We start from the raw sequence: 26,914 nt of genomic DNA on the forward strand, positions 1-26,914 counted from the left end.
CTAATACTTAAATAGTAGTCTGACAATCTTTTTTGCCACTTACAAATCCTACAAACATCTCATTTTTCTCATCTTTAAAATGTGAATAATAATGCTTTACCATTAAAATGAATTATTGGGGGCTTTCAAGTGCCTAAAAAAAGAATTCTGCAAATATTGTGATTATTGTGATAGACTTTTCTATGCCTCATGCATGAAAGTGTAGTATTTTGTAAGAAGAACACATAAAAAAAGTGAATTAATCTTATTTTTGAACATACACACCTTTTCCTTACAATTACTAAGCCTTCCCATTCTAATTGATCTACCATGCTTTGTATTTTTTTAGTTTGCATTCTGATATCAAAATGTTTTCCACTAAGAAGTTCCATATTTAATTCAGTTGCTTATAAGATTTTGATTGTTAGAATCTCCCTCTGCAGTGAGAGTTAGAGTAGATACAAGTACTCACTGTGATGTATAAAAATGCAATTTTTATCTTATTTAACAGGTATAAACATATTGTATTCAGAGAATGGCCAACTAGAGCTGGTAAAGGATATGCTTTGTTTGAAAAATCCTTATTTTGTAAACACTGTTTTTGGAGCACTTAAAAGGTGGAGATGATTCAATACTGCCATTCAATTATCTAACGTAAAATCCAAATATTTTTGTTTTCTATACATGATGCCTTTCTAATTCATGGAAAAAAAAGAAATTGTTACTGATACAGAGCACAATACAGAGCTGTAGTAAGTGATGCCTCAAACTGAGGCAATCTGGCTCATAATCTCCCTGTCTGTGTTGTGTCCATTTCCTTTTTAAAGACACAGTTCTGTGTAGGCATATATGGATAGGCATAAAAGATAATAAAAATCTACTCATAAAATGCAGAATTCCTGTTAAAACTTTTGCTAGTTGCTAAATTTTCTCTGAAGAGAGCCCTTTCAAATTCCTTCCTTTTCCAGAAGTTCTGAAATTGTTCTTCTTTCAGGATTGCTTTATTTATTTTGTTCTGAATTTTATTTTTGGTTTCTGAGCAAAGAACTATCTCATCAATGTCTGTGTTCCCACGCTATTCCCATGAAAATCTCACTCAGGCTTGCAGACAGATGCACTGCAGATCCTGAGAGTACTAAGAAGGTCCAATTCTGTGAAGTGCTGGGCATTTCCTGTATTTCCCCAGGATCGTGCCTTACTAGTACAGTTTCTTCCTGAATTGTTCCAGCTTTCCCAAACTTTGTGTGGCATATTACAAGAATGTAGTTCACGGTTTCTAAGCTTTCAAAACTTTCCAGAGGGAAACAGCACACAAGAGTCCAAGTACACTTTTGGCTTTCATACCAATACCAGTTCCCTGAGGAGAGTTTGAATTATTCTGTATTTTAGTTAAGAGGGACTATTACAAGTATGAAACATTTTCTGCCAATACACTTTTGACTGAATCTTATGTTCACACTCAACTCTTCTAGAACCAATTTTTCACAAGCATTTTAAAATCCTGACCACCACAATAATGAAAAAACTCTAAAAGGCTGCAAATCCCATTTCATCACAACAGAAGAAGACGTACTTTATTAAAAGCAGTTAGTCTGATGATTGGTGGAGTAGATTTATCACAAAATATCTGTATTTCTTATAAAAAAGATTTTGTGGAATGATTTATATGAGTAAAATAAATATAAAATTTTGTATCCACCCATCTTAATCCCTAGCTTTGCATGTAAATTTAAATTAAAGGCTAGCTGCAGGAAGGGTAGATATCTCTTTTAAAGAAATCTATTTCTTTCATGTGTCTTGGCAGCAAAGTAAGCAGAAATATGGCTTAGTGAAAATAAACTGTCCAACCAACAAACAAAATAACAACACTGTACCAATTATTGTATGAGTGCCTGTTTTTCATGGGAAAAAATGGAAGAATGCAATACCCTTGACCACCCATGTACTTTAGGCCTCCAAACTCAGTGTCTGTGACCTGAACTCAGCTCAGGAAAGAATGGGCTGTGTATGCATCAAGTTGCAAACTTGCTGTGTCTCTGAAACAGCAGTATAAAATGAAAGTTTATATATATATATATATATATATATATATATATATAGCCATGATAAGCTAACCCACGGATGAATTAGATCAAGATTTTTCAGTCTGTCTTTGTACTTCTAGTCTAGTCAAAATTTGCACCACTCTGATCACTTTTCATAGTCAAATCCTATTCCCTAACCTCTGGGTTTGATATGATTTAGAAAAGAGAGGAATATCCAGATGTGAGGCTAGGGACTATTAGAGAAACTGAATGTATTCCAACCTGTGAGACTAAAGGAAATTGACCCAGGCTTGCTGAAAGAGATGCTTGATATCATTTCAGGACAACTTACGTCAGTGAAAAGTCATTACAGCGGTGGACTGTTCCTGATGGATGGAAAAGACTCACACCTATATTCAAAGGAGACAAAGAAACAACGACTCTAAGCTTGTAAGCACATCTTACAACAGGGAAAGATCATGGAGCAGACCTTGGAATCCATTTCCAAAGACATGAGTCACAGGAAGGCAATAGGGAGTGATCAACATCAATTCACTGGGAACAAATCATCCTTGACCAACCTGATTTTTCTTTCAAGATGTAATCACTACACAAGAAGAGAGCAGATAATATACCTTAACTTCCATAAGATTTTCTAGTCTCCTTAAAAAGTCTCATTTGAAAGCTGGAAGTATGAGCTGGGAGAGCAGATGGTGAAATGGGCTGGAAACTGTCTGGACTTACATAACTCAAAATTGCCAGTTCATTAAAACTGACATCTTTAGCTAAGGTATCTAGTTCAAAACCAGCTTATCTCTTAAAGTTTTTAGAATGTGGCAAAACGAATCTGTTCTGAGTTCCTAACAGAATTTGGAAGCCCCTTTTAGATGCAGGACAAAATGGCTGAGAAGATAATGCCAAACATTGCTGACCACAGAAGAGCAGTTCTGTACTTAGCCCGTGGAAAAGAGAAAATTCTATGAAAACTAGAAGGAGTGATATTACAGGGACTTCCCTAAACTTCAAAGAATTTGGAACCTTTGGAAGCTGATATATCTCCTGCTATGTGCACAGAGTCCTACAAACTGTAAGAATTTCTTCTGAAGATATCAAAGAAATGCATAAATTCAAGCCTGAAATCCAAGAGGGAAAACAATGGTGGCTCAAAGTATACCCTTACAGTTGCTGAAGATGTGACAGGTTGTCTTGAAGTATTTTCCACGGACATTAAGAAAACAAATAATGGCAGCAGAGGGAGACAGTGTTGCCATAAGTAGTAATAAGAAATTTCTGTGGGTTTCCAAGTGGTCTGAGGAAACTCAATTTATGTTTGTTAGAATGCAACGGTATTTACAAGTGTATGTAGCTTCAAAACTACAACTGAACAGGACTAAACAACCCAAACTTTCAGCTTAGTAAACACCACACAAAATACCATGTATTTTAACACTCGCCCTCCTGATTGGTATGAGTGTTATGAAACCTGAATATTACTAACAGAGTAGTCCTGAAATCCTGGCACTAGAAGCATCTAGTTCTGGAGAAACCATAAGTTGTTTGTGTGTACATAGAAACAACTCTGGCATACAAACAAGTACATTGCAGCAAGTTTGCTGATATTTTTTTTTTTCCTCCTATGCTGAAAATTCCATTGTTAAGTTATTAGGAAGTTGAGACTAAGGAAAATATGTCACAAAAGATTGATTTAGTATTTCATTACTAGAGAGGCACTTTAGGATAGCCTCTATCTTCAACAATTCTGTTCTCTCATTTGAAGCTATAGAAAAGCTGCTGCAGCTTCAGATTTCTGGCTTCCATTAAAAATCAAAATGTTCTGAAAGCAGTTAAATACTGTTCAGACCATCACTGATTAAAAAGTACTGAAAGTGCTGAAAAAATTATTACTTCCTCTTATTCCTATTTATTTGCAAGTTGACATACATGACATGTATTGTAAAATGTATTGTAAAATTTAAAAGATTTCAACAACATAGTTAGCTTTTCTCCTAGGCTTGTTCCTTTCCTTTCCTTTTCCCTTTCCTTTTCCCTTTCCTTTTCCTTTCCTTTTCCCTTTCCCACAAAAATTGCATGAAACAAAGTAGAAGCAGCAGCTAGTCTGACCTCTATGTCTTAGAGGCAATTATCTATCATGCATTCCAAAGAAGTAATCTTCAGGAGACTAAAATATTCAGGAGATACAGGTCTCACGTCAAAAGTATTTGGCAGTAAATTAATTTATTCAATTAATTTAAATAAGCCAGATAGAAAAAAGAAAGAAAATTTTGTGTAGAATGTTATGATTAAGGGAAAGAAAAATAAATCAGTATTTCAGCTAGTTGTGCCTAGTGAGTCTTCTTGTGGATTTGTTTAATAGTGTGATTGGATGCTAAGCAGAAGAGAAGAGTGTCCACATACCATCCCTGGGCTTCCCTGGTCTGTATCTTATTTCTAATTGTGATGAATGCCTCAGACAAAAGCATAGCCAGCCTTTTGTCCTTTGAAAACCCCTGACTAGCCAGGGATTATCATTCTGTTCCAATGCCTAGAGGTGATGAAACAAAGTGTGAGCTTTTATTTTAGTTTGGATTTTCCTGAAAAACTGAAGCAAGGAAGTTGCCGACATACTGATTCATGAGCAAATCTCAATCTTTTCAAAACCTAATAAAGAAATTACTGTGAATGGGAACTGCTGGAATGAGAGACTTCTGAAATCATCTCACATCTTTCCAAAGACATGGAAAGATGGATCAATCTGGTTTCCTAGGAAGCAATCTAATTTATTTTAAGGACTTGAGATGATTCCAATCTGCAACTTTCTCTTGCAAATGGTGCAACAATTAACTGTTCTTTTGCCTTTAATGTAATACAATGTTGAACTTTTAATTGCATTTTGTAGCAAATGACTCAATCTTCTTATGCCTTTGTTGGCAAGACTTAGAAGTCAATCACTCTTAGATATCTTTTCCACATTCTTACATACAGTTAGCAAACCACTTGCTATAGTCTGGTTTTGGTTTTGATTCCCAAGTGCTTGCCAGGAATGAAAGATATGATACACTATAAAAACATTTACTTCTGAAGTGACAGAACTAACCTTGATTCCATCTGCAAATATTTACTTTATTTGGATTACCAGTGGATAAATGAACTTTTTCAGGAGTTATCACTGATCATGATCCCATGTAACACCCTGAGCACAGATCTTAATTAAATTTAAGAGAAATCAGTGGGAAGCCTTCTTTGACTTTGGCAAGCACTGAATCATTTCCTAGATCACTGAGGACTATCTTCCTATATATTTTCTGACTTCAAATGCTACAGAAATTGAAGTTTCTTTTGTTAATTCAATCTCACTTTCATCAGATGTTTTATTTGCCTTCTCAGTTTTACAAGCTGATGCTGAAATAAAGTTTGAGAACCAACTTTGGTACCTGGGAACCAAATGAATTGTCCCCCATTCAACTGGTTGAATCGAAGAAAGAAGGGTCATGACATACCTGTGTCATGGTGTACACATGTCGTGTGAGAAGGAAGCAAACTGTTGCTCCACCTCATGCTCAGAAAGACTTCTGTCACCTAAATCACAAATCCAAAAAGACAAAGTCCCTTTCCTACTGCCAGCTATAGGAAAGTGCCATAAAACAATTAGACTTTATAATTTATAATTTAGCCTTAGTTAGAGGAACCAGGTTAAAGCAATCTTGAAGCTCTTTCTAAAATTCCTAGCAACATAATACAGCTTCTAATATCAAAACTGTCTGAATAGAAGCTGTAGCAAAGTGGGGATCAGCCTCTTCTCCCTAATAATGAGCAATGGGATGGGAGGAAACAGCCTCAAGTTGCACCAAGAGAGGTTTAGATTGAATATAAGGAAAAAGTTTCCACACTGAAAATGTGGTCAAGCATTGGAATAGGATGCTCAGGGAAGTAGTGGAGTTACCACTCCTGTATTTGTTCAAAAAACATATAGATGTAGTGTCTGGGGACAAGCATGGTTTAGTGTTAGACTTATGGTTGAATTATAGATGATCAGCCTTAATGATTCTATTACTTTACTTGAAAGTAATTTTCTCAAAGTAATTTAAGATCTTATTACATGGAATTATTTTCTATGTGCTATACAAACTTTGGTGTGAACAACTTACCTATTACCTATAAATGAAATTACCAAAATCTTTTAAAATTACTTTAGTCCAACATAAAATAGACAATGGGGCAGGAATCCTACAATGAAAAGCCCGTCTCATTTGGACGAATTCCTCCTGCAGGTGGGGATCATGGCTCTCTAACACAGTGGGATCAGTATGGTTTTAATAAACAGCTGATGAGGCCAAGACTTGAGAGAGTCACAGGCAGAACCGGTAAAATTTTCATCAGGTACCACCTTTTAGTGGAAGGGCAGCTGCACTATTTGGGAAAATTTTATTTAGCTGAGAGAGTCAATTCCAGAGTGTCTAGAAACTGACAGAGCAGATGGGTCTGTTGAAGAGGTGAGAATGAAATGCTTGGTAAACACCAGAGCTCCCAGATATTATAGCTGACCTGCACCAGTGCTTGCAAGAGTGGGAACTTTGTATGTGCACATACACAACCCATGGGACAAAAACAGTGTAACTGTAATTACTACTTTGATTGTAGCCATTAGAATTCAGTGAAAACTGTAAGGAGAGATTTAACAGCTCATATAACTTCTGTGGGAACTTCAGATAACCACACAGACCTCAACAGGAATTAAGAAAGAATTTCCCGTGCATTTTATGGAAGTTGCATATTCCATGTGGATTCACACAGGGAGGTGATTTACCAGTGGGAAGAACCAAGTCAATTTCTCATTTTGAAAGGTGATATTGATAGTGTTTTTGGGGCAGAATTTGCTAATAGTACTGTAAGATCACCAGACTGCGGGAAATGCAAATTTATGCCTTTTTATTCAAGCAAATCTTAAAGACTATCTGCTGGAAGATGGCAATGATGTGTGGAAGAATATAAAGGTATAATTTATTCACATAGATTAATGAAAAAATCTACTCTTTAAAGCTTTAATAGCTAGGAGAGAGAATCTTTAAAAAATGCCTCCAAACTGGGAAAAATTATGTGCAGACTGTTTTTTTATAAATTTCTCAGTCCATCCTGTATCAATAAAAATAGTCTTGCTTTTTAAAATTTCTACTTAATTCTTCATACACACATCATAGCTACATTTCACATGTTTCTCAAATGAAGCTTTTACATTTATGTCATTTCCATAACATTAAATATAAATTATTCATTGTATTTGCTGTCTAAAACTGTTTTGATTTTCAAATATATATTATATTGTAGAGATAGTCAACAGCCACCAATTTCAGATGAAAATTATCAATCATCATCTCCATATTTCACCTGACACAGTCCAAATCTTCATTGCTACTGTTTTACTCCCTGCTTCTGAACTCTGACAATGACTGTGACCATGTTTGTTTGTTTCTTTCTCACAGTATGCCTTCTTTCCTGGATCAAAAACATGCTGATGAATGCCTTGTTCACTGGCTTAGTTTTTCAAATACTGTCAGTCATTGCATCCAGCAATTATTTCCCCAAAGATGTATGTTTCCCTTCCCATGTCAAATGCTGCTCCTAGCCCACTGTTATTTGAAGACAAGATAATGAGAGAGTGTTTTTTAAAATGTTTTACTCATTAACAATTCTGTGACCTTTTTTGTCTGTCTCCTAGTGTGAACTGCTTTACCTTGGTGTTTAGACTGAAATCTAGAAATAGGATTCTTACTGAAATTGAACACCATACTTGCAGCAATTGAAGAAATAATAATAATGGTGATATTGGTAGCCTGCTAGTATTTTTGCTTTAGTTCTCATCAAGAGCAGACATGATTACACTTCACAATCTTATTTTAAGTAGTGACAGCATTATTTGTATTACTGAAGCACTCAAAAGCCACAGATTTGGACCACAACCTCATTGTGCAAGATCCTGTACAAAGAGGGCAGAAGAATTACCCATACACCAGAAGGAATGTAACCAGCATAAAGCAACAATCCTCATGCAGTCTGATGTGGGAGTGCAAGGAAAATTATAGTTTGTGTCATATAAATAACATTCTAATTATTCTGGGAACACTGGGATCTTGATATCAAACATTTTCAGATACCCAGCAAAGAGTACAGTACTGAAAGCACTTGGAACAGTAAATGAGACAGCTTTGCTGATGTGTGTGGGCATGACCCTCATGAGGAAAAGTGTGAAGGATTCCAGCCTTCTGTGTTTTGGCTTTTCTCACAATTGGGAACCCTATAAGTATTTTTCTGAAGCATCTAGGCTATCATTAGCCTGAATATTACAAAATACAGAATATTTTTGATCTAGAATATTTTGGGGTTTTTTTCTTCATTAACTGTTTCATCTTTTAATTTTTAGTGAAACATGAACTGCTGTTATCCTTCCTTTTTCCCCATTCCCACTTTCCTTTTAAAGAGGATCATCCATTTCCAAAATATTCAGCCCCTTCAGCCCACTGCTGCTCCAGGGGTCAATATGCCCTTGTGCCTCTTGTCTCTTTTTCTACTTTCATATATAAATGGATTATGAGAAACACTGACAATTCTGGAGCTTTTAAAGAACTTTTTTAATGCAATTTATGTTCTTCATAATGAAGAACTATACTGACTATACTGAAGTGCCTTTATCTTGCAGACATGAGATAGAACTTCAGAAACTATCAGTCATAAAGATAATATTTGTAAAACTTTGTGAACTGTCCATATATATAGTACAGCTCATAAAAAATATGCATTAAAGATTTTACTATATCATGAATAGCATCATTTATACATTAACCAATACTCATTAGGAGCTACTATTAGGTATTTTTGTTACAGACCACAAGACTGAAGCATGTTTTTTGTCAGTGCATGCTTGCATGCTAAATTTGTTGCAAAATTAGAGTGTGAAATGCCAACTGTTTCTCTACAGTCTTTCACAGGATTGCGAAGCAATGTAACAGTCATTGTAATGCAGTTATTGAAGGTAATACTCATAGTCAAAGGAGACTTAGCAGGAAAAGGGCATTTGTTAACAATGTTATCATTGTGACTTAACAAAAAATGACTTAAAACTTAAACTGTGTATGTATGTGCTTACATTAATATCAATCAGTGACAAAACACAGTACCAAAAGCATACAAGGTATGTTAACTGGAAGGAATCTTTCACCTGTCTTGTGATTGACCCCACCTACACCATTTGCAAGAGATCAAGGAAGTTTAGAATTAGAAAACACACGTGTTACGGAAGGATGGTAGCCCAAAAAAGCACTCCTACAGGCAGACACCGATGAAGTGCTGCCTTGGAATTCCTGTATCCCAGCTTTCACTCCACCCTACGGATAGCTTGGGCAGGAGCAGCGGGACATCTGACCAGGCTCACGTTCTGCAGGGCCCTGCAGCAGAACTACTGATGACCCCCAGTGATTAAGGGTCAACAAACTTTAGCCTGAAGCAACTGTTCTATGAACTTTGGCACATTCTGAGTTGGCTCCTGCTGGTTTGTTGCCTTTGGCCCTTATCTTGCAGTTTAGCAAGGATTGTGAAATTCTGAATAAAGTTACAAGACATATCGGTTCTGTCTCAGTGACACAAGGTCTTACTCCTCAAATGTTCTTGGTCTTCAAAATTCTTTTGGCAAATAATCTCATCTATCAGCTAAATATTTTCCAATAGGTGTGTCAAAGGACCCTTCAGAAAAAAAAAAAAAAAAAAAGAAAAAAAGGAGAAAAAAAGAAAATTTCTTATAAATATATAAAAAGAGGTATAAATATCATATGGAACTGGGAAACATAATCCGAGATTCTGTGTGGTAGCACTTTGAAAAACTACCTGCATTCTATGTATGCACAAACTTCAGCTATGTTTTGAATTCAGTACTGTGTGTTGTTTTCAGGTGGATAAAGAGAACAACTTCAGAAAAGTGCAAATATCTTCGGGACACGAAAAGAAAAAGAGTAAAAGAGCAACATTCTTTTGGAAGTATTTATAAACCTAATCACATTGACTCCCAAACTTTAACTTGCTTACAGAAGAGAAATTTTAGCATAAAGTTAACTAGACTTCTGAAAATCTTGCTATGCTTTCAAAGCAGAACTTAAGCTCTTGGAAGAAATTATAAATTCTTCCTTATTAAAAGTGGAAGGAAGAGAACATATAAATCCCCAGACTACTTTGTTTCTTGGCAATATTTCACAATATTTGACAATTACATGTCTTCCTGAAGTACAGAATGGCTTCTAGGTAGATAGGTTCTCTGAATTAGGAAAAAAACCCCAAAAACTCTTTTCCTTATATACATTCCGTATGCTCTGATTTTTTTTTCTGTAATTTCTGTATTTCCAAGACATTGTCCACAGGATGTACTAAACTAGGTGAGAAACCTGTTAAAAGTTTTTTCATTTCCTAAGAATACAGAGGTTTTAAAATACACTGGAATCCCTAAGCATGTTGAAACATCATTCAGTGATGAAGATCACCACAGTGCTAGCAACAGCAAAAGTAGATATTTCTTGAATTGCTTTTGTATTGGCAAAGCAGTAAAAGAAGAATAAGACAAATTGCATGTGACAAACTTCCACAATGAGCCAACACAGCTCTGTTTGAAAGCTGGATATGAAATTGGCTCTATCACTTTCATGTTTTTTGCTATCTACCTTGAAATTATCACCCTATGGATTCTCCAATCAGATACCTAATTATTGAATTTAATAGCAGAAAAATCTGAATTTTAAATATCAAACATTTAAAAGATTATATATTTTAAATTTATAACATTGTTATCTGTAAGTTCCATCAGGCTTCCAAGGATACCTATCCGGTCAATCTTTTGAGGTGCTTTGAAACTCATTACATTTCAAAGGAATGGTATATTTAATCCCACGTAATCTTGCATTTACTCATTGGTACATGTAAACTGTGTTCACATTCCTAGGGCTACAGGACTGAGGTTAAAATATGCTGGACTAAGAGTGATGGCTCTGTAAAGAAAGTGCATTTTGAAGGATCACACACTACTGAATGGTTAACTCCATCATCTACTCCTCCCTCTTCTATGAAATTAAAGCCTACTTCAGTTTTCCATTGCAGTGTTCAGACTCAGTGGCCTATAATTCCTCACCAGATGTCCCCCATGTGCAGGCTTTTTTGTCATCTACCAAACTGCTGTGGGAGAATAAGCTTCCAGTCCAGTACCATTCACATACAGACAACATTGTCTTCTCAGAGTGGGGATCCAAAACTTCAGAATAACTTTGGGAGGTCAAAGGATCTCCTGTCTCTCCATCTCAAGCAGTACCCTGCTTGCCTTTCTCTATTCTTCATGGCAATGCTTTACTATTATTTTCTATGTAATATGTACAGTATTATTTAAAATACAGTAGTCATATTTCACCGTGTATTGGGTGTAGGATACAGGGAGTGTCAAGTACCATTACAGGTTGTTTGGATTTTACTTCTCTTTTAAAACAAGGATAGTACAAAAATGCCATATAGACAGTGTGGTAAGAGAAAGTAAATTGAACAAACTTTCAGAGCACAAGCTATGTGTTATGGAGTAAAAACAGATAAATTAAAAAAATTCCTAATCTCTACATAACACAGAAAGGTTCTTCAGTTAGTTTGAAGAAAATTAAAAAAATGGCAGCACACTGGAATGTGCAGAGTCTATTTATAGAAAGCCCCACTATGTAGAAGCCCATGCCATCCAATTAACAATTTACAACACCTTCATTGTATAGTGCAGTGCAGAAAGTGTGAGGTTGTTTCATTTCTGTATTTCCAGACGCGTGTCATTTCCAACCCCATATTTAATAGTGTGTAACTGCCTGAAGGGGAGAAATCAGAATGTGTGGCATGTCTCACTGAGAGGAATTTTGTGCATTAAAAAACCCCAAACCACGGTCTTTCAACTATTAAACACAGAGCTAACCAAATTCCTTGCTTCCACCCTGGCTTTGAAGTTCAAAAAAACAAAAAAAACCAAACAAACAAAAAAAAAAAAAAATGAAAAAAAGACAAGAAAAGGAAAAGGGAAAGCAAGCGAGACATGTAAGAGAGTGAGGGAGAGATGGGAAGAAGGAGAGCTCAGGAGGAAAAAAAATCCTTACAAGAGAGGTATATTTTGTAAAGGACCAAAAAAAAAAGGTTTTCCATGATGTCATTCACAGCAGTCTGTGTCTGGAAAAGTACTTGAAAAGGCAGACATGGATTTATTCAATTTCAGCAATGCAAACTATTCATGCCACATTTTCAAACCATGCTCTAGAAGTAAAGAATATTGTGTAGAAGGCATATGACTTCTTTCAAATTATCAGAAGATAATTATTTATTCACTGCCCATAAACCAATTTGACCAAGCTGATATCTTAGGAATTGCCATTTCCTCTTTACTTTTCAGAATCCATTTTTTCCCCCCCAGTTTCCTCCTGCTTTGCAATCTGCTTCCTCCTCCCACCTTGCTTCTTGCTTTTCTCTTCTTTCATCTCTCTCACTCAAAGAAGCTGATGCAAGGTTTTTTCCTTTTTTCTTTATGTGTGTTCTACTTTCCTGTGCTCTCCATCTACTGGCAGAAAGATTAAACTGTTGTCACTGTTTTTCTAACTCAAATTCTGTCTTCATTCCCTTGTTCTGTTCGCCTTTGTCTTGGACTCAAGCCTGAAATTCTTTCTTAGATAAAACACAGGAAATTCTCACCAAAAGACATATTTACATATTACATTGTTTCTTTCCCCTTTAATACAGCTTTTCTTTCTTGAGGTTTTGCATATTCTCTCTTCAGCTAAATACACATTATTCCCCTCCTCCTCTCCTCCCCCCAAATCACAGTTAAAATAACCACAACTGCAAGCAGAGACGTGAATTTATGGAGTCTGAATTCAATACTAGCAAGACTGACAGCATAAACAATTATTAGTGATGCAATTGTCCCCCAGGGGCACTGGCCTTCAGTCCATGGCTGGGAAAACATCAAATACCTATCTTTGCACTAAGTGCCAATATTCTACCTTGGTCAAGTCACAGGTAGACTTGTTGTCCAGCTGTATATTAGAAGAGAAGAAATTCAGATGTTTATGGAAATGAGCAAGAATGTGGCTGCACAGCCATTCCAGTGCTCTTATTGGGAGTGATCTGGTTAAAAAGAGCCACGGAATATGCAGGAAGCAAACTGTACTTTGGAGGAGGGTGGGTACAATTTGGTGTAAGTAACTATAGTGACTTTAGGTAAGATGCAGAGCCAGAGTAAAAGTCAGAGAGGTGGAAAATGCAAAGAAAATAGAAGGAATACAGGAGCAAATGAAAAAAGAAAAAAAAAGAAAGGAGAAAGACAATGATGAAAGAAGAAAACAAAAAAGAAAAAAGGGGAAAAAAGCAAATAGAAAGAAGAAGAAACAGGAAAAAAGACACTTCAATGATTCAGGAGCATAGTTAAGTTAAAGTAAATCATAATTTTAAAATAATTCTGATCTTTCCTGTTTTTATATACACAATTATGCCAAAGGGGATTTAAATTTCATAACATCTCAACATGGGCCAAAATCCCATCAAACACCAAACTTCTGGATATGAATAACAGAGGATTACTTTAAAATAGTTTTACATTAACACTACTTTATAATAAATAGAACAATTCCTATCTTGTCAAGACAACTTTTTAATATTAGTTTAAATGGTTATTAATAGTTGTTATCACTTTGGATATTAGTACAACAGATACTTCAAGCAGTAGTTTTCTCAGTAAATTTTTGGCAGCTCAGATATGATTGTCTGCAATCATTATATATCTCACATGCTTTGCCTGGCAGTACTGCATGGGACAGCTGGGTGGTGTGAACCCCCTCCCTGAACACAAAGGAGGAGACAGAAAGCAACTGCAGCCCTAAACCTAAGCATTATCTTACAACTGAACTCCTGAAATGACACTATTTTTTCCATCTTCAAAACACTCTGATCTTTCTCTTCTCCTGAATTGCTGAGGGATGAGGTGAAGGCTCTCAGCCACATTATGGTATTCAATCAGTACTATTTGGTTTGACTGCTTCTGTCCCAGTGATCTAAGTCCTTGGAGATGTAATAAGTACCCACAGAGTCTGATAGAGATACAATGAATTTCTTCATAGAGCTAGCCAAAACTAAAACTAAAGGTGTCCTTGGCAAATTACGAGTTAACGACCAAAGCTTCCAACAACAGTTTGTCCCAGCTGAAAATCTTGTGCAACACTGCTGAGCTGTATAAAGCTGCAGGCTTTTGTCACCTATTGGTCTGCTGGCAAAAACTTGAAGTTTTTTTCATAGCTTTAAAGCCTCTTATCCCCGGTTCCCATTAAATCTGTAATTTAGTTTTCTGCAGCAACTCTCCAAGTTCTCTTGCTTTCCATCCCTTCATACTGTCCGGCAAGGGGACCTACTGACCCTTTCTGAGAGTCTCCTCCGGGTGATTTTGAAGGTATCTTGAGTTATTACTGAACAGGATGGAAACAGTCACAAATATATGAATACTTCTTTTTCTTTGGAACATTTTATTCTCATTTTGTCACAGATCTTCAATGCTGTTTTAAAGAATTACATCATTAAAATCCTTATGTTAGTCTGCATGTGCTGTAATTAATCCCCCATCATATCCTCCAATTATTTCCTTTCAAAGAGGTAGAATTCTAAAAATGGTGAGATGTATAGATGTAATAACTGATGCAATATATCTCAGTACAATTTAAACAGGAAATTTCAGATTCCTTCTTTTCAACAGTTTCCCAGAAATGTTTGGCATTTACTACTTGCTGTGAAAGGCTCTATCAGGCATGAAACAGAGAAGGCATGTGTCACTAGGAGAACTTATGCTGAGATAAAACTCAGTGCAAGAGAAGCAGCCTCCATGTAAGAGAAATAGCTCAGTAAGGGCTTCCATGTACAGCGGTCAGTGTTTCAGAGCATGTCTGTGGCTGTGTTGGATCCAGCTAGACTACTTTCCTCTCCCCAGACCTGCAGTAGACTAGAGGATCTGTATAAAAACATGGAAATCCCAATGACAAACTGTGATTCTTGAGTAAAATGCAAATCCTGCATTAGGGCATTAGGGCACTTCATTACATGAAGTGACAGTAAGTCTGTGATGATAATGTGCATCATCTGTTGTTTTGATGGGTTATAAATTTTTCCCAGAAAAAAGCCTAAGCTGGTTTTGAGATCAATTTACTTTTAAATTCCAAGATTCCAGTATTTTTCACATATTAAATCCTTAAAAAAGAATATCCCTGTTTTTAAGAAGTAGTGATTACTTGCTGTGTACCTCACCTTTCCAATCACCATCATGTGCCGTGATCATTTTTGCAAATGTTGTCTGATACTAAAATTATTGTAATTCCATACAGATACATACACCTCTGCATTGTAGCAATTTAAACAGCAACAAAAAATTATTAATAAAACTTTAAAGTGCTTAGTGGATTTTTTTCCTTCAGAGACATAAATTCTTAATGCCACTGATATAAAGAAGCAATTTACATATGTTGTAGCAATTTTGCACTCACAGCCTTCTAATTGAAAATGATTTAAGAATTTTTCTCATCTTTCCACATGCATGCAATAAGAATGCCATAGCTCACCTCAGAATTTAAATTTTTCAATGTAGAAATGCACTATATAGATCATATACTGACAGGGAAAATTTGCAAAATACCTTTAAAAAAACCCTAGTGATATAAATGTCACGTAAGCCTTTCTTGGCAGGTGCTGAAAAAGAGTTAAAATTTCATATTGATATACAGTTAAACATATTGAAGCAACTTCAGGAGAAAAAGGGAAACTTGGTACGGGTTCAACTCAATCCATGTGGAAGAGCACAGAGCACAGACTTGAACTAAACTTAGCAGGCATTAAAAATGGACAACAAATGGGAACATTTCATGTATCATTTGGCATTCAGAATATATTGTCAAGGAAACCAATGCCCAGCAAACTCTCAAAGATTTAGGCTTGACCAGCTTGATATCAGAGTTGTTTAAAAAAACAGGCTGATATCCTGACATTCTATCAAACCTACCATGTGTAGAGAAACTGATGGTTTCACAAGAGGAGAAAGTTTACTGATGGAAAATAATCTTTACATTTTTTTAAAAAGTGCAAATGCACCCGAGTATATACACAGCATAGTTTCGCTTTCTTCCTTCTCAGGTTTATATCTAATGTAGTAAGCTGAATCCCTGTCCTCAACACTGCTAGTCTGCAAAATCAGATTGTATGACAAAACAGAGTATTCAACACAGTGTTAATGCAGACTTATCTAAAATTTGCTATTCACTGTACTTTGAAAGTTCTTTAGGCTGTCTTAAACCAAGGGAACATCAATGCCCACCCACTGCTACCATTGCCCTAATATTTAAGTTAACCTTTTAACCTAATGGTTGGAAATAGCTTTTAGAAGTAATTTGCTCATAATTTTCACCTGGAAGGTTCCATTAAATGAGCAGTTTAGGCATATCCACAAACCACTGGAAGGAGACAAGGCTGCCAGGCGACGTCTCTGGCAATATATATGTCATCATGAGAAGCATTTATCTGCTTGAAAGGGGTACAAATAACTAAACAGGTTATTTTATCCATGTGTAGTAGATAAAAAAAATCTTTTTCCCCACTTGCAAATTGATGTCTTCATATTTCTTTACTTTTCCAATATAAACATTGCTTTGGGACCAATTTTTAAATCAGTAAGTGACCTAGAAATTTTCACTTACGGTTTTTTCCTTCAGTCAAAGCGTTTTGTTGTCAAAGTTACAATATGTCATTTATAAATATAAACTCAAAATAATGGTCATTAATTTTCTTCATTAAACCTTTTAACTGCAGCATAATGCCTTAATTCTGCAAAAATGTATCTGCCTATGCCCAAGTGCTTGATGTCCCCCCATGCAGGGCCCCTCATCTAAAAGAGGAAGACACCAGGTGGCAGCATACAGTGAAAAAATGTATTTTACATTTCTAACAGCACAATTAGTGATATTATAGCTGAAGAAGTCATAAACTTTTTCTTCAGTTTATAAAAAATGATTATCAAACACAACCAGATGGAGACGGTGCCGAAGACAGTGTCGGCAGCTCTACAAAAGGCTATGTGGAAAAAAACAGTATATAAGCATGGCTGCTATAATCAAGTTGCAAGAGACAGGAATGTAAATGTACAACTTGACATCTTGGCAAGTCTCAGAAGCCTTCATGCATAGCACTTCAAAAGCAGAGTATTTTTCTAGATTACCAATATTTTGTTGAGATTTGTTGGGAAACGAGAGCAGATAACCTAATAGATGTATTTCCTGGGTCAGGCTGTACTTGTATAAAATTGCAAACCTCTCATTGCATTGTGAATTTGCACTGTTCACTCAGGATCCAATATTGAGGGAGAGAAAAAGTAGGGGCGGGGAGACTGGCCCTGACCAAAGGTGACACCTGTCAAACTGTCAAAGATAACATAACTGGATTCTGTGATTTTCCTTCAAATTGTAGGAGTTTAAAATGAGCTTGCTCATTGCAAAAAAATCCCAAAAAACCAAAAGTAACCAACCAACAACCAACAAAACAACAAAAAAACCCCTAAAAAACAAAAAAAAACCCCAACCCAAATAAAAAAGTACACCTTTAAGATTTACAGTGCTTAAAAGACTCCACAGAACAAAAAACTGTCATTTCATTTGAGATAAAATAAGTACGCTTAGGATTAACATAGCAAGAGATACTTAAATCAGATTCCTTTGGGGAACAAGACAGAGTCAAAGAAAATTTTTGAGAAGTTCTTTTAACAAATACAATATAATCCTGCTGTTTTCTTATACATTATTGACAAATGTACCTTCATGGTATTTTACTTTTTGTAGGGTAAAAGACCAACTTGTTAGAACTCAAATGAAATTGTGATTGTGTAAAGAGTTAATATCATAATTAATTCCCTTACCTTTTCCAAAACATTTTATTTTAAACATAGATATGAAAAACAATACTAAATTAATCAATTGATCAGGTTCTGAGAAGGCTTTTCTCATCTTGTATTTATAAAAATGATCACGTTTTAAAGAAATAATATTTGAATTAATGTTGTACAGTAAGGGTCTTTCTCCCTAATGCTACCAGATTAACTTTCAGTTTTGTCTGAATGAGTAAAATAAGAATTCAAGGAATACTATAATGGCAGCAAAATTCAGAATAGTTATATGAGGATTTTGATAAATAAGCAAATATAACATTAAATTAAGAAAAGTTATATGAGGACTTTGATAAATGAGCAAATATAACATAAAAGTATAATTCAGAGACCAGTATCTAACATTATTTAAATTTAATAATTTAAAATTGCATGACCCACTGCTGAAGATTTGTCAGCACAAATGCACTGACATATTCTGTACGTGTTTGCATACCTAAAGTTCTCTGAATTTACTATAATGCAGTAGGAAATGTAAACCTTTCAAACCCTTGAAATAATTTGAAAATTGTCATTAATATTTAATTTGAAATAAAGGTTTCCTTTTTCTTACAATATATTTTTTCTTCTTTCAAAATTTAAAAAGTGTTGTTAAGTATCAAGAAACTTGAGCTCTTTCTTAATTTACAAATCTTAAAATTATTTTTCACAAAATGATTTGGCTTTCTTTAAAAAGCGCAAATTTTAAAGTATATGATTATGAATCAAAAGCACATTTGGATAAATTATTTAATTCATATAAATTGAAAGTTTGCAAATCTGTCATCTAGACGATACAAATTTTTGTCCCAATCCAGTAACAAGATTTGTGAAAGTGGACTCCTGAGCTCATCCAAGCCTTCAGTGGTACCAGCAGCTATGCCTGACGCCCATTCCAGTGCTCAGCCAGACTAGGTAATTTTATACTTGCAGGCATAACTGATGTCTTAAATCACTTTGAGAATTGAATGCATCTTAAATGAGTCATTATAGCTAATCTGAAAAACAATCTGCTCCTAGGTACCAGCTATTCTGGTGATAATAGATTCCTGATTACCTTTGCACAGTGTGATTAAGGTTAACTTAGACACTGTTGAAACAGGAGGAATAAGACTGCCAAGACAAGGAGTAGAAAGTAATCACAGCCGGTATTTTTTCACCTGAACAGAAAATAAATAGGCTTTGCAGAGCAGATGTTCAAGGACAAATTTTTGGCCACAACTTTTAGGCCTTAGTTTCTGTCATCTTTAAGCAACCTTTTGTACAGAAGAAGCAAAAAAAAAAAAAAAGCACTGTAGTCCCATATTGTTTCCATAATAATAAAACCACATTTAAAAATAAATAATTTCTGGTCTTTATTGTTAAGAATATTTTAATTGTCCAGATGTAGAGCATTGGTTTGTAGAAAGCAATGACATGTAGAGTATTTACATTTCTTTCTCTCCAAATCCAGACAAGGCACTCCCTTTTTCCAGTGTTTCTCATGGCTGGGGCAAAAGGCTGTCGATTTCTTATTTTTTTAACCTGATTTCAACTCTCAAGTGATTAGTGCTAGCCAAGTGTACATCCTCAAGTGTTAATATAGAAAAATATTTGTCTGTTTTGGAGACTGATTAATAAGCCCCCAGAACATAAAGATATGCTAATTATAGAAGCATGAATATTTTCTTATTCTGTAAATGTAAGTAACATAAGGATGCCAAAACCATTTCTTACTATCCCATCCTAAGTTATGTAGGAAATGCATTTGTTCAGTCACATGAATCCTTATTTTCTCAAGGATTGTCCATATAATCACCTTTCCAAACACGTCCAATTTGTGGCTCCAACACCCTATTGGTCACATGATGCTATTTCACCCTGACCACGAGATATAACAGCGGCATCCTAAATTTAGGATGGAGGTTATTCAGCTGTATGCTCCTCATAAGCCCAAAATACCAAGTACATCTGCATATCAAAGGCCTTCATGCTGCACCCCGCAGAATGGTAGAGAAACCTTTCCATAATGCTCTGTGGAGAGTCCTTGCCATGCCTGTATTCAGTACGGAGCTCTCTGTGTGTGAGAGCATGCAGGTGTGTGCTTAAACACAGGGACATGTCCTGTGCACAGGCATTCCACTGACAAGAATGGGTTTGGCTATCCAGAAGTGAACCTTCATTAAATGTTAAAGAACTTGTGCATGAAAATATACACACATAACCTCGATTTTATTTAAAATAATATCTATTACTTATTTTCACAGAAAATTCCAAATGACACTGAATTTTAAATACAAATCTTGTTTAATATTTTATAAAATCTTCTCATGAAAATTTAAAATGTTCTGATTTCTATAATGATATATGATTTCTATAATTCTATATGAGTCATTTCCACTAGGACTATAAAACCATATTGATATCCCAACATATTGTGACACTGTTCGAAATAGTTTGGTTTAAATCTGTATAAAGCTGAATGAACATGAATGGACAACGTTAATCTGTACACAAATTTTCTACCTATGAGTAGCTACCTATCCTGTGTAGTTAATATCTTTTACAAATTCCTTATCAGGAACCAGATCCAAACTCATGTCTCCCTGCCCTGCCTTATTATTCCCACTACCCAGGTCTGCATATGATGTGATGTTTAACTTTACAGTCTGACTCTGATGCAGTCAACTGTTTGCTATAGTTTGTTTAAAAATACCACAAATCATTCCATAATATAACTAATCACCCTTCCACTCCTGTTTACATACTATTAATAAACACAACAAAAGAAGTTCTCCTTGGAGACCAAGCATCTGGAGTCCTTGGAGATCTGCAGTTACAGACTACAAAATGGGAATAAAATCTTTGAAACAGTCCATTACTATTAAAAAGTAGCTCCCTGAGTTTCAAGTGCAGAATAATTTTATTCCTATAGCTAGTCTGACAAAAAAAATCCCCAAACAGAATCCAAATCAAAACTAGAAAAACAAAAACACACAAAAAAATTCCCCAAACCCCCAAAACTACAGTCTACCTTGTAGACAGAACACCTCATTGTGGATTTTCAGAGATCACTACATAGATTGCTGCAGGGTATGGGGAGCTGCAGAGTGCAAAACTTTAGAAGGGAATTGTGTATGCAGAAACTTTAACTTCACTTATATAAAATTATATAATAAAATGACACTTGCATATATGTTCAACATGATATAGTCATCACAGCAAAAGTCAAAAAATTACTTGCTGAAGCTGAATTAACACATAATATCCAACTCCCAGGAAGTGGCCCACACTTCTGCAAAGTCAGGATTTAAGAGTTCCCCATATTAGTAGAGAATCCAAAATTTAAAAGGGATGTTTAATACCATAAAAAGTGTAAAGGTGTCTGTGTGCTTCTCAGGATCTGGTAAAATGGGAGATCACCTTCCAGCATAACATGCGTACTTATTTGAGAATGTGTGCTGCTATGTATGCAGTGACAGAGTGCAGAGCTCTCTATTTGCTATAGTTATGCACTGATGATAAATTACAAGTGAATTTATTTTTGTACAAGTGAACAATCCCAAATGTAAATGTTTATTAGAACTTCTGTTAACCACAATCAAAGGCATTAGTTAACTTGCTATTATTGCAGTGCGGTAAATGACAGGTGGCCTCTATTTTACTTTTTATAGACTTGTTCTAAACATATATTTATGCTAACTACACTTTTTATTTTAATATTTTATCGCAGATTTTCTGCTGGTCTGGTAACCAGAAGAATTTCAACAAGTGAATAGATGGAGCGGGAGTTATTCTAAGGCTTTTCAGCATAGGCAAGACTTAGAAGTCTAGATTTCTGTGCTTCTTGAGGCAGAGGAAACAGTAAGTTCAAGAGGGAACAGATAGTATATCAGGAGTTTCTAGGACATCTGAGCATGTCTGCACATGTTGGTGGCTGGAGCATTATGAAGAATTCTACAAAAGATGGAAAACGGCAAAAGAAAGAACCATCCTTCTCATAGTTCTGTGAATCTATGAATCAATATAACAGGAGGTTCCTTGCCATGTCTGAGCTCTCAGGCCAGCCCTTCCTCACCACCTAGCAGGCACTGGGCTGGCAGAAAAGTGTCTGCTTGCTCCCCTCTGACCCTAAGCATCTGGAACCACCTGACAAATTTTGCCTTAGAATGACATTCTCAGATCAGTAGGGTAGTAGATACCTTCAAGAGGACTAGGATGACTGGATTTGGACATCATAAATCAGCCACAATTTTTCTCTGGCAGCATCTTTCATGAGATTTAGGTAATGTCCTGAGTGATACCACTTCAGAAAAACTTACTTTCCTAAATAGCATAGCTCCTTAAAATTATTTTCTCATATGAAACCTCAGCTTATTGTAATCATCAGCTGTTAATAATGTGTTTTTAAGTGTGAAACTTCTAGTATTTTTTGCCACTAAAATGGCCTTTTGAGACAACTTTCATTTTTTTCTCAGTGTCTCTCACACTTTCTGTTGTACAATCCAAATAATGAATAGTACAATATTATTTTTATTTCACTTCCAATCTGGAATCATGAGAGAAGTTAAAAAAAATATAACCTTTGTACTCACCCCAGCCTTTGGTTTAGCTCCAGAACTGGCTACTGAAGAGGGAGATGCTAGGTCAGGAGCATGGATATTAGAAGACAAGTTTGTTTGCGAGTGATTTACTGAAGCAACATCCACTCCACTTTCAGAACCAGATTCAACATCCTGTAGAAAAATATTGCAAGCCTCTTTAGTAAATTTAAATGTGAAATAAAACCATATTTCTGCTAAAAAATGGAAATATTTAGGCAAGCTCTCTTAAAAACATATGCTTACTGGTTTTTTTTCAATGTGGTGATTTGCTTTAGCTGCTGTTCTGAAATTATAAATCACTACTAACATCAAAGCTATCATTCCCCTAAAGCATAGAATGAAAGGTAAGAAAAATCAGTTAAGGGCTGCAGAAGTTTGACATTTTTCTCCAATATTCAGTATTTCCTGTGTGCTCCCACCTTCTGCCTCTGCAGCAGTGCAATCTAGAGAACATCTGTAAGCCATTACACAGATGAAATGACTTCACCATCCAGCAGTTTATACAATTCAGAGGTACAGTTCCTTAGTTTTTTTGAATCACCAGACACTTATCAGCCAAATACCATTTCTGGTTAAAAAGCCCTTACTTTTAATGACACTGATTACATTCCTCTTTCTGAGAATAAAAAGAAGATATACAGTATGTTTTATTGTTGAGGAAGTAAAAATTTAGCTCATGCTTGATTTACTGTATAGGGTGAGGGCAAGGGATTATACTGTTTGCAGATAAATTGTGACACATATCTGGCAAAGACCTGGCTATGTGCAGAACCAGCCATATACTTGTCAGGATTATTAGCTGAGGTGCAGCCTGCATAAATTCAACTATGCAAAAAAAAAAAAAAAAAAAATCTCCTGAACTCTTAATCCCAGAAAACTCTGTGCAGCCTCAGTTTCTTAATGCCAGGTTCCTAGAATAGGTGAGATATGGGACAAAATCGTCTCAGGGGTTCTGCTCCTGAACTGAAAAGATACAGCACCCTTTGATTCATTAATTCCAGTTAAGTCTCTGGTCTGCCAAGCCAAAGCTGCCATTTAGACAGGTGCCTGCCTCTATGCCATGTATGCCAGTGTGTGGTGTTCTGAAAAAGGTTAGAAATTAGGGACAAAGCTGGACTCTAGGTAAGATCTTGTATTTGAATCAGATATTTCCTGCCAGTGCTGCAATGTGAAGCACTGGGAAATGCAGTAGAGCCATGGAGCATTCTTGTAGCAGTCAATTTGGCTACAGCTGCTCTCAGAAGTTTCTGGTTAGCAGAGCAATGCTGCCACAGTGCAGAACCATGATCCCTTCTGCATTACCCAGGTTTTTACATCATACTCAAATGATTTCTTACCATAAAATAACTATGACTCTGAACTCACTACCTATACATGTTGAAAACCAGATATTTTGATCTTCTGGTCCACAACAATCAAAGGTTCAAAAGTTCCTAGGAAGTCATTGTCCACAGATAGCATATATTCCATGTGTGATGCAAACTGTCTTTCTGCAGGGCTGCTTTGCAGCATGGGAACAGGCACCATGTCTGATTATCAGGCAGGGTTAATTATACACATTGCCTCCACTCCCTTTATTGCTGTAAGAAATTAGCTAAAGTGCTGGCATGGATTGCTGAGATATAGAGAACAGATGTTAACATTGTATTTCAGGTTTCCTGTGTCATCAGTGTTTAAGGAGCTACTGTGAGAACATTGATATTGAGTGGGAAAATGTATAATGATGAAAAGTGAAATTATGTGATTTCCTCTAAAAATGACACACTGTATAATTTTCAGCTGATCAAACCCAGTGAAATACAGCTTTTCTCACCTTCAGACCAATCACTTAGCAAGAAAGAAGCCTGGCTTTCAAAGGAAAAACTCCTTGTTATTTAAAAGAAAATATCAGTAACCAAAACAAATGATATGAATGCTAGTCTAGAGATCTCGGGGCAGTGTTTCTCAGGTTTCCTGAATTGAAAAACAGCTGCAGTACATGTGGGTGAAATTAACAGGAAGCCTGCACAAAAATACCTTGGATCAGCCATTTCATGTTCTTCAGAGTTACATGTGTAAACACTTAACAGAAAAAAAAAGAATGCATCAGTCATGTTTGTGAGCTGTCCCATCTCCTTTTGGATTCCTCTCAGCAAAGAACGATCCTTTAAGTGAATAAAAAACCCCCTACATTCGATAATTCAAGTTCTGCCCAGGATCTTACTTTGAATGGCCAAGGACTTTTTGCCATCCCCTAGCAGAAAAGTCTGTAGCTCAGACTTACTTTCAGATCTATGTCAAATGACACATACTCATGTTCTGAGACTGGTGTGACCCTGAGCCTGTGTTGACTGCATTTACAGAAGGTGATAATTAGAGATTCAGAAGTTTTCTGTATCCTGTTGATCTCCCTTTGTTTTATCTGGGAGTTCTTAAGTTCTCATTTATGAAAGGATGCCAAAAGGAAACAATGGATGGATGCTTATATTATTGCCTTCAAAACATGTATATATACCAAAAGAAAATACAAGTGAAATTATTTACAAAAACAACTTCAGTTCTAAATCAAGGAGCCAAAAAATGTGAGGACTGAAAGAAAAAGGTGAAGCAAAAAAGATTCTATTTGGAATAATTATAAAAAATTGACCAAACTGGCTTACAGGTATATGTCTCCTCTTGTATGTTGGGGTGCTGGATGGGGAAGAGCCTGCACTGAGAGCATTTTCAATATCCTGGTCAAGCTGGTCCAGTTTCATAATTAACAGCACCATTGAATCCAGTCGTGAGCGATCCCGATCTTCTGTTATTTCCTATGGAACAGAAAATATAACTGATAAATCTGAAATGGTATTAGCTGGAAAGAATAACCTTAAATTATGAAAGCACTGTTTCTTAATTTACCAGGAAAACACACTAAATAATAAGCAGAAATAATTAAAAAAAGAAAAATACTGCTTTGTGTAACCATCTTACTGATGTACTGATGTATTAATACTGATGTATTAATATTTTATATTAATATTTAATATATATCCATTATAGCAATTAAACTTTTTAAAAGCACAATTGTTTGGAAGAAATGCATCGTTACCTGGATACACAATATTTTTAAACAGCTAGAGTTTCTAAATACTCCTCAAAATATTCACCCCAAATTAATTGACTTGATTGTACAAGTACAAATGATGAAGTACAAATAACTTGTGATGGAAACAGGAGACAAGTTCAGAGAGGCCATTTTCCAGCTGAGGATAACCCCAACTTCTTTTCTTTGTGGAACTCTTTAGTGTAACTATGTTTTGTTGATTTGTAGCAGAGATCTCTCTTGGTTGGACATTTTTGATACACATGAGGTACATCAGGGTAACAGATGTACCTGTATCATCTGTAACACAGATCATAGCTCCTCTGACTGGAAAGAGAGCAGGATGAGGGGGTATTCCCTTCACAGCCTCAAACAGTTTATGCAGCTAATTTCCCTATATTCCCTAGATAAAGGAGGCAGAGCAGATCCTCCAAAATGCAAAATCTTTGATTTGACGGACTAAATAATGCTCTCAAGGACCTGTCCCTTTCCCTTTTATACGGAGACAACACAAAAGTTATATAATTAGCCTGCCTCAAAACTCAGGGCTATGAGAACCCCTACCAGTTCCTGTATGGATTTTCATAATTTGAACTTAGAAAATACAAAGTTCCATTAGCTTCTTTGAAATAAACTTTTGTAAATCCTTCTCAAGAAATGGATGCAAAGATGTTACAATTGCATCATTGTGCCCAAGAAATAGGCAATATAAGTATCCAAATCAGCCTTTTATTTTATAGCAACTAAACTGTTTTTCAGGCTATACAGAGGCTTCTCTTGTTAGGATTTCATTAGCAGGATTTTTGTAGACTGTTTCAAAGGCATTGCAAAACTTGAATTAAATGATTCCTGCTAGAATTAAAGGATATGTATAGATAAAATAGTCATATAAATAAATACTCTACATGATCTTTAGGTGAAGACAGATGTGTGGTTACTTAACCAAATCTTAGAGAAGTAGAATTACAAATCTGTCAGTCCATAGCAGAATTATTCACAATGTACAATGCAAAGGTTAAACCCAGGGAAACTGTATATTTAATTTTGTATTACAACTTGATATTTTGCATTGTGTTTCTAAAAAAGCTGCTGAATTTACATGGTCCTCTGATAAATCTGAACTGAGTTTAGAGTGATTGTGAGAGAACATCACCTCAAAATACTTTAGAAATCATCAAAATGGGTTAAGCTTCACTTTGTTTCAAATTGAAATCACAATGTCCCAAATTGTCACTATTACCACTGCACAGATCTTCATTTTAACTGATGTTAAATTGAT

The 26,914-nt window shown here is 35.7% G+C and overlaps 1 protein-coding gene across 4 annotated transcripts in view; it reads right to left on the reverse strand.

Annotated features, from left to right (window-relative positions):
- Window positions 1-26,914, reverse strand: part of DLC1 (DLC1 Rho GTPase activating protein) — a 212,089-nt gene that overhangs the window by 137,876 nt on the left and 47,299 nt on the right. For all 4 annotated transcript variants that reach the window (XM_086888499.1, XM_086888497.1, XM_023925165.2 and 1 more), the window contains 2 exons: window positions 25,211-25,360; window positions 22,563-22,703 (listed from right to left, as the gene is read on the reverse strand). In XM_086888499.1, coding sequence (XP_086744625.1) covers window positions 22,563-22,703; window positions 25,211-25,360 — 291 coding nt within the window. The remainder of the gene's footprint in view (window positions 1-22,562; window positions 22,704-25,210; window positions 25,361-26,914) is intronic.

The sequence above is a fragment of the Cyanistes caeruleus genome, chromosome 5 (assembly GCF_971803275.1).
Source record: "Cyanistes caeruleus chromosome 5, bCyaCae1.hap1.1, whole genome shotgun sequence".
In the NCBI taxonomy this organism is placed as follows: domain Eukaryota; kingdom Metazoa; phylum Chordata; class Aves; order Passeriformes; family Paridae; genus Cyanistes; species Cyanistes caeruleus.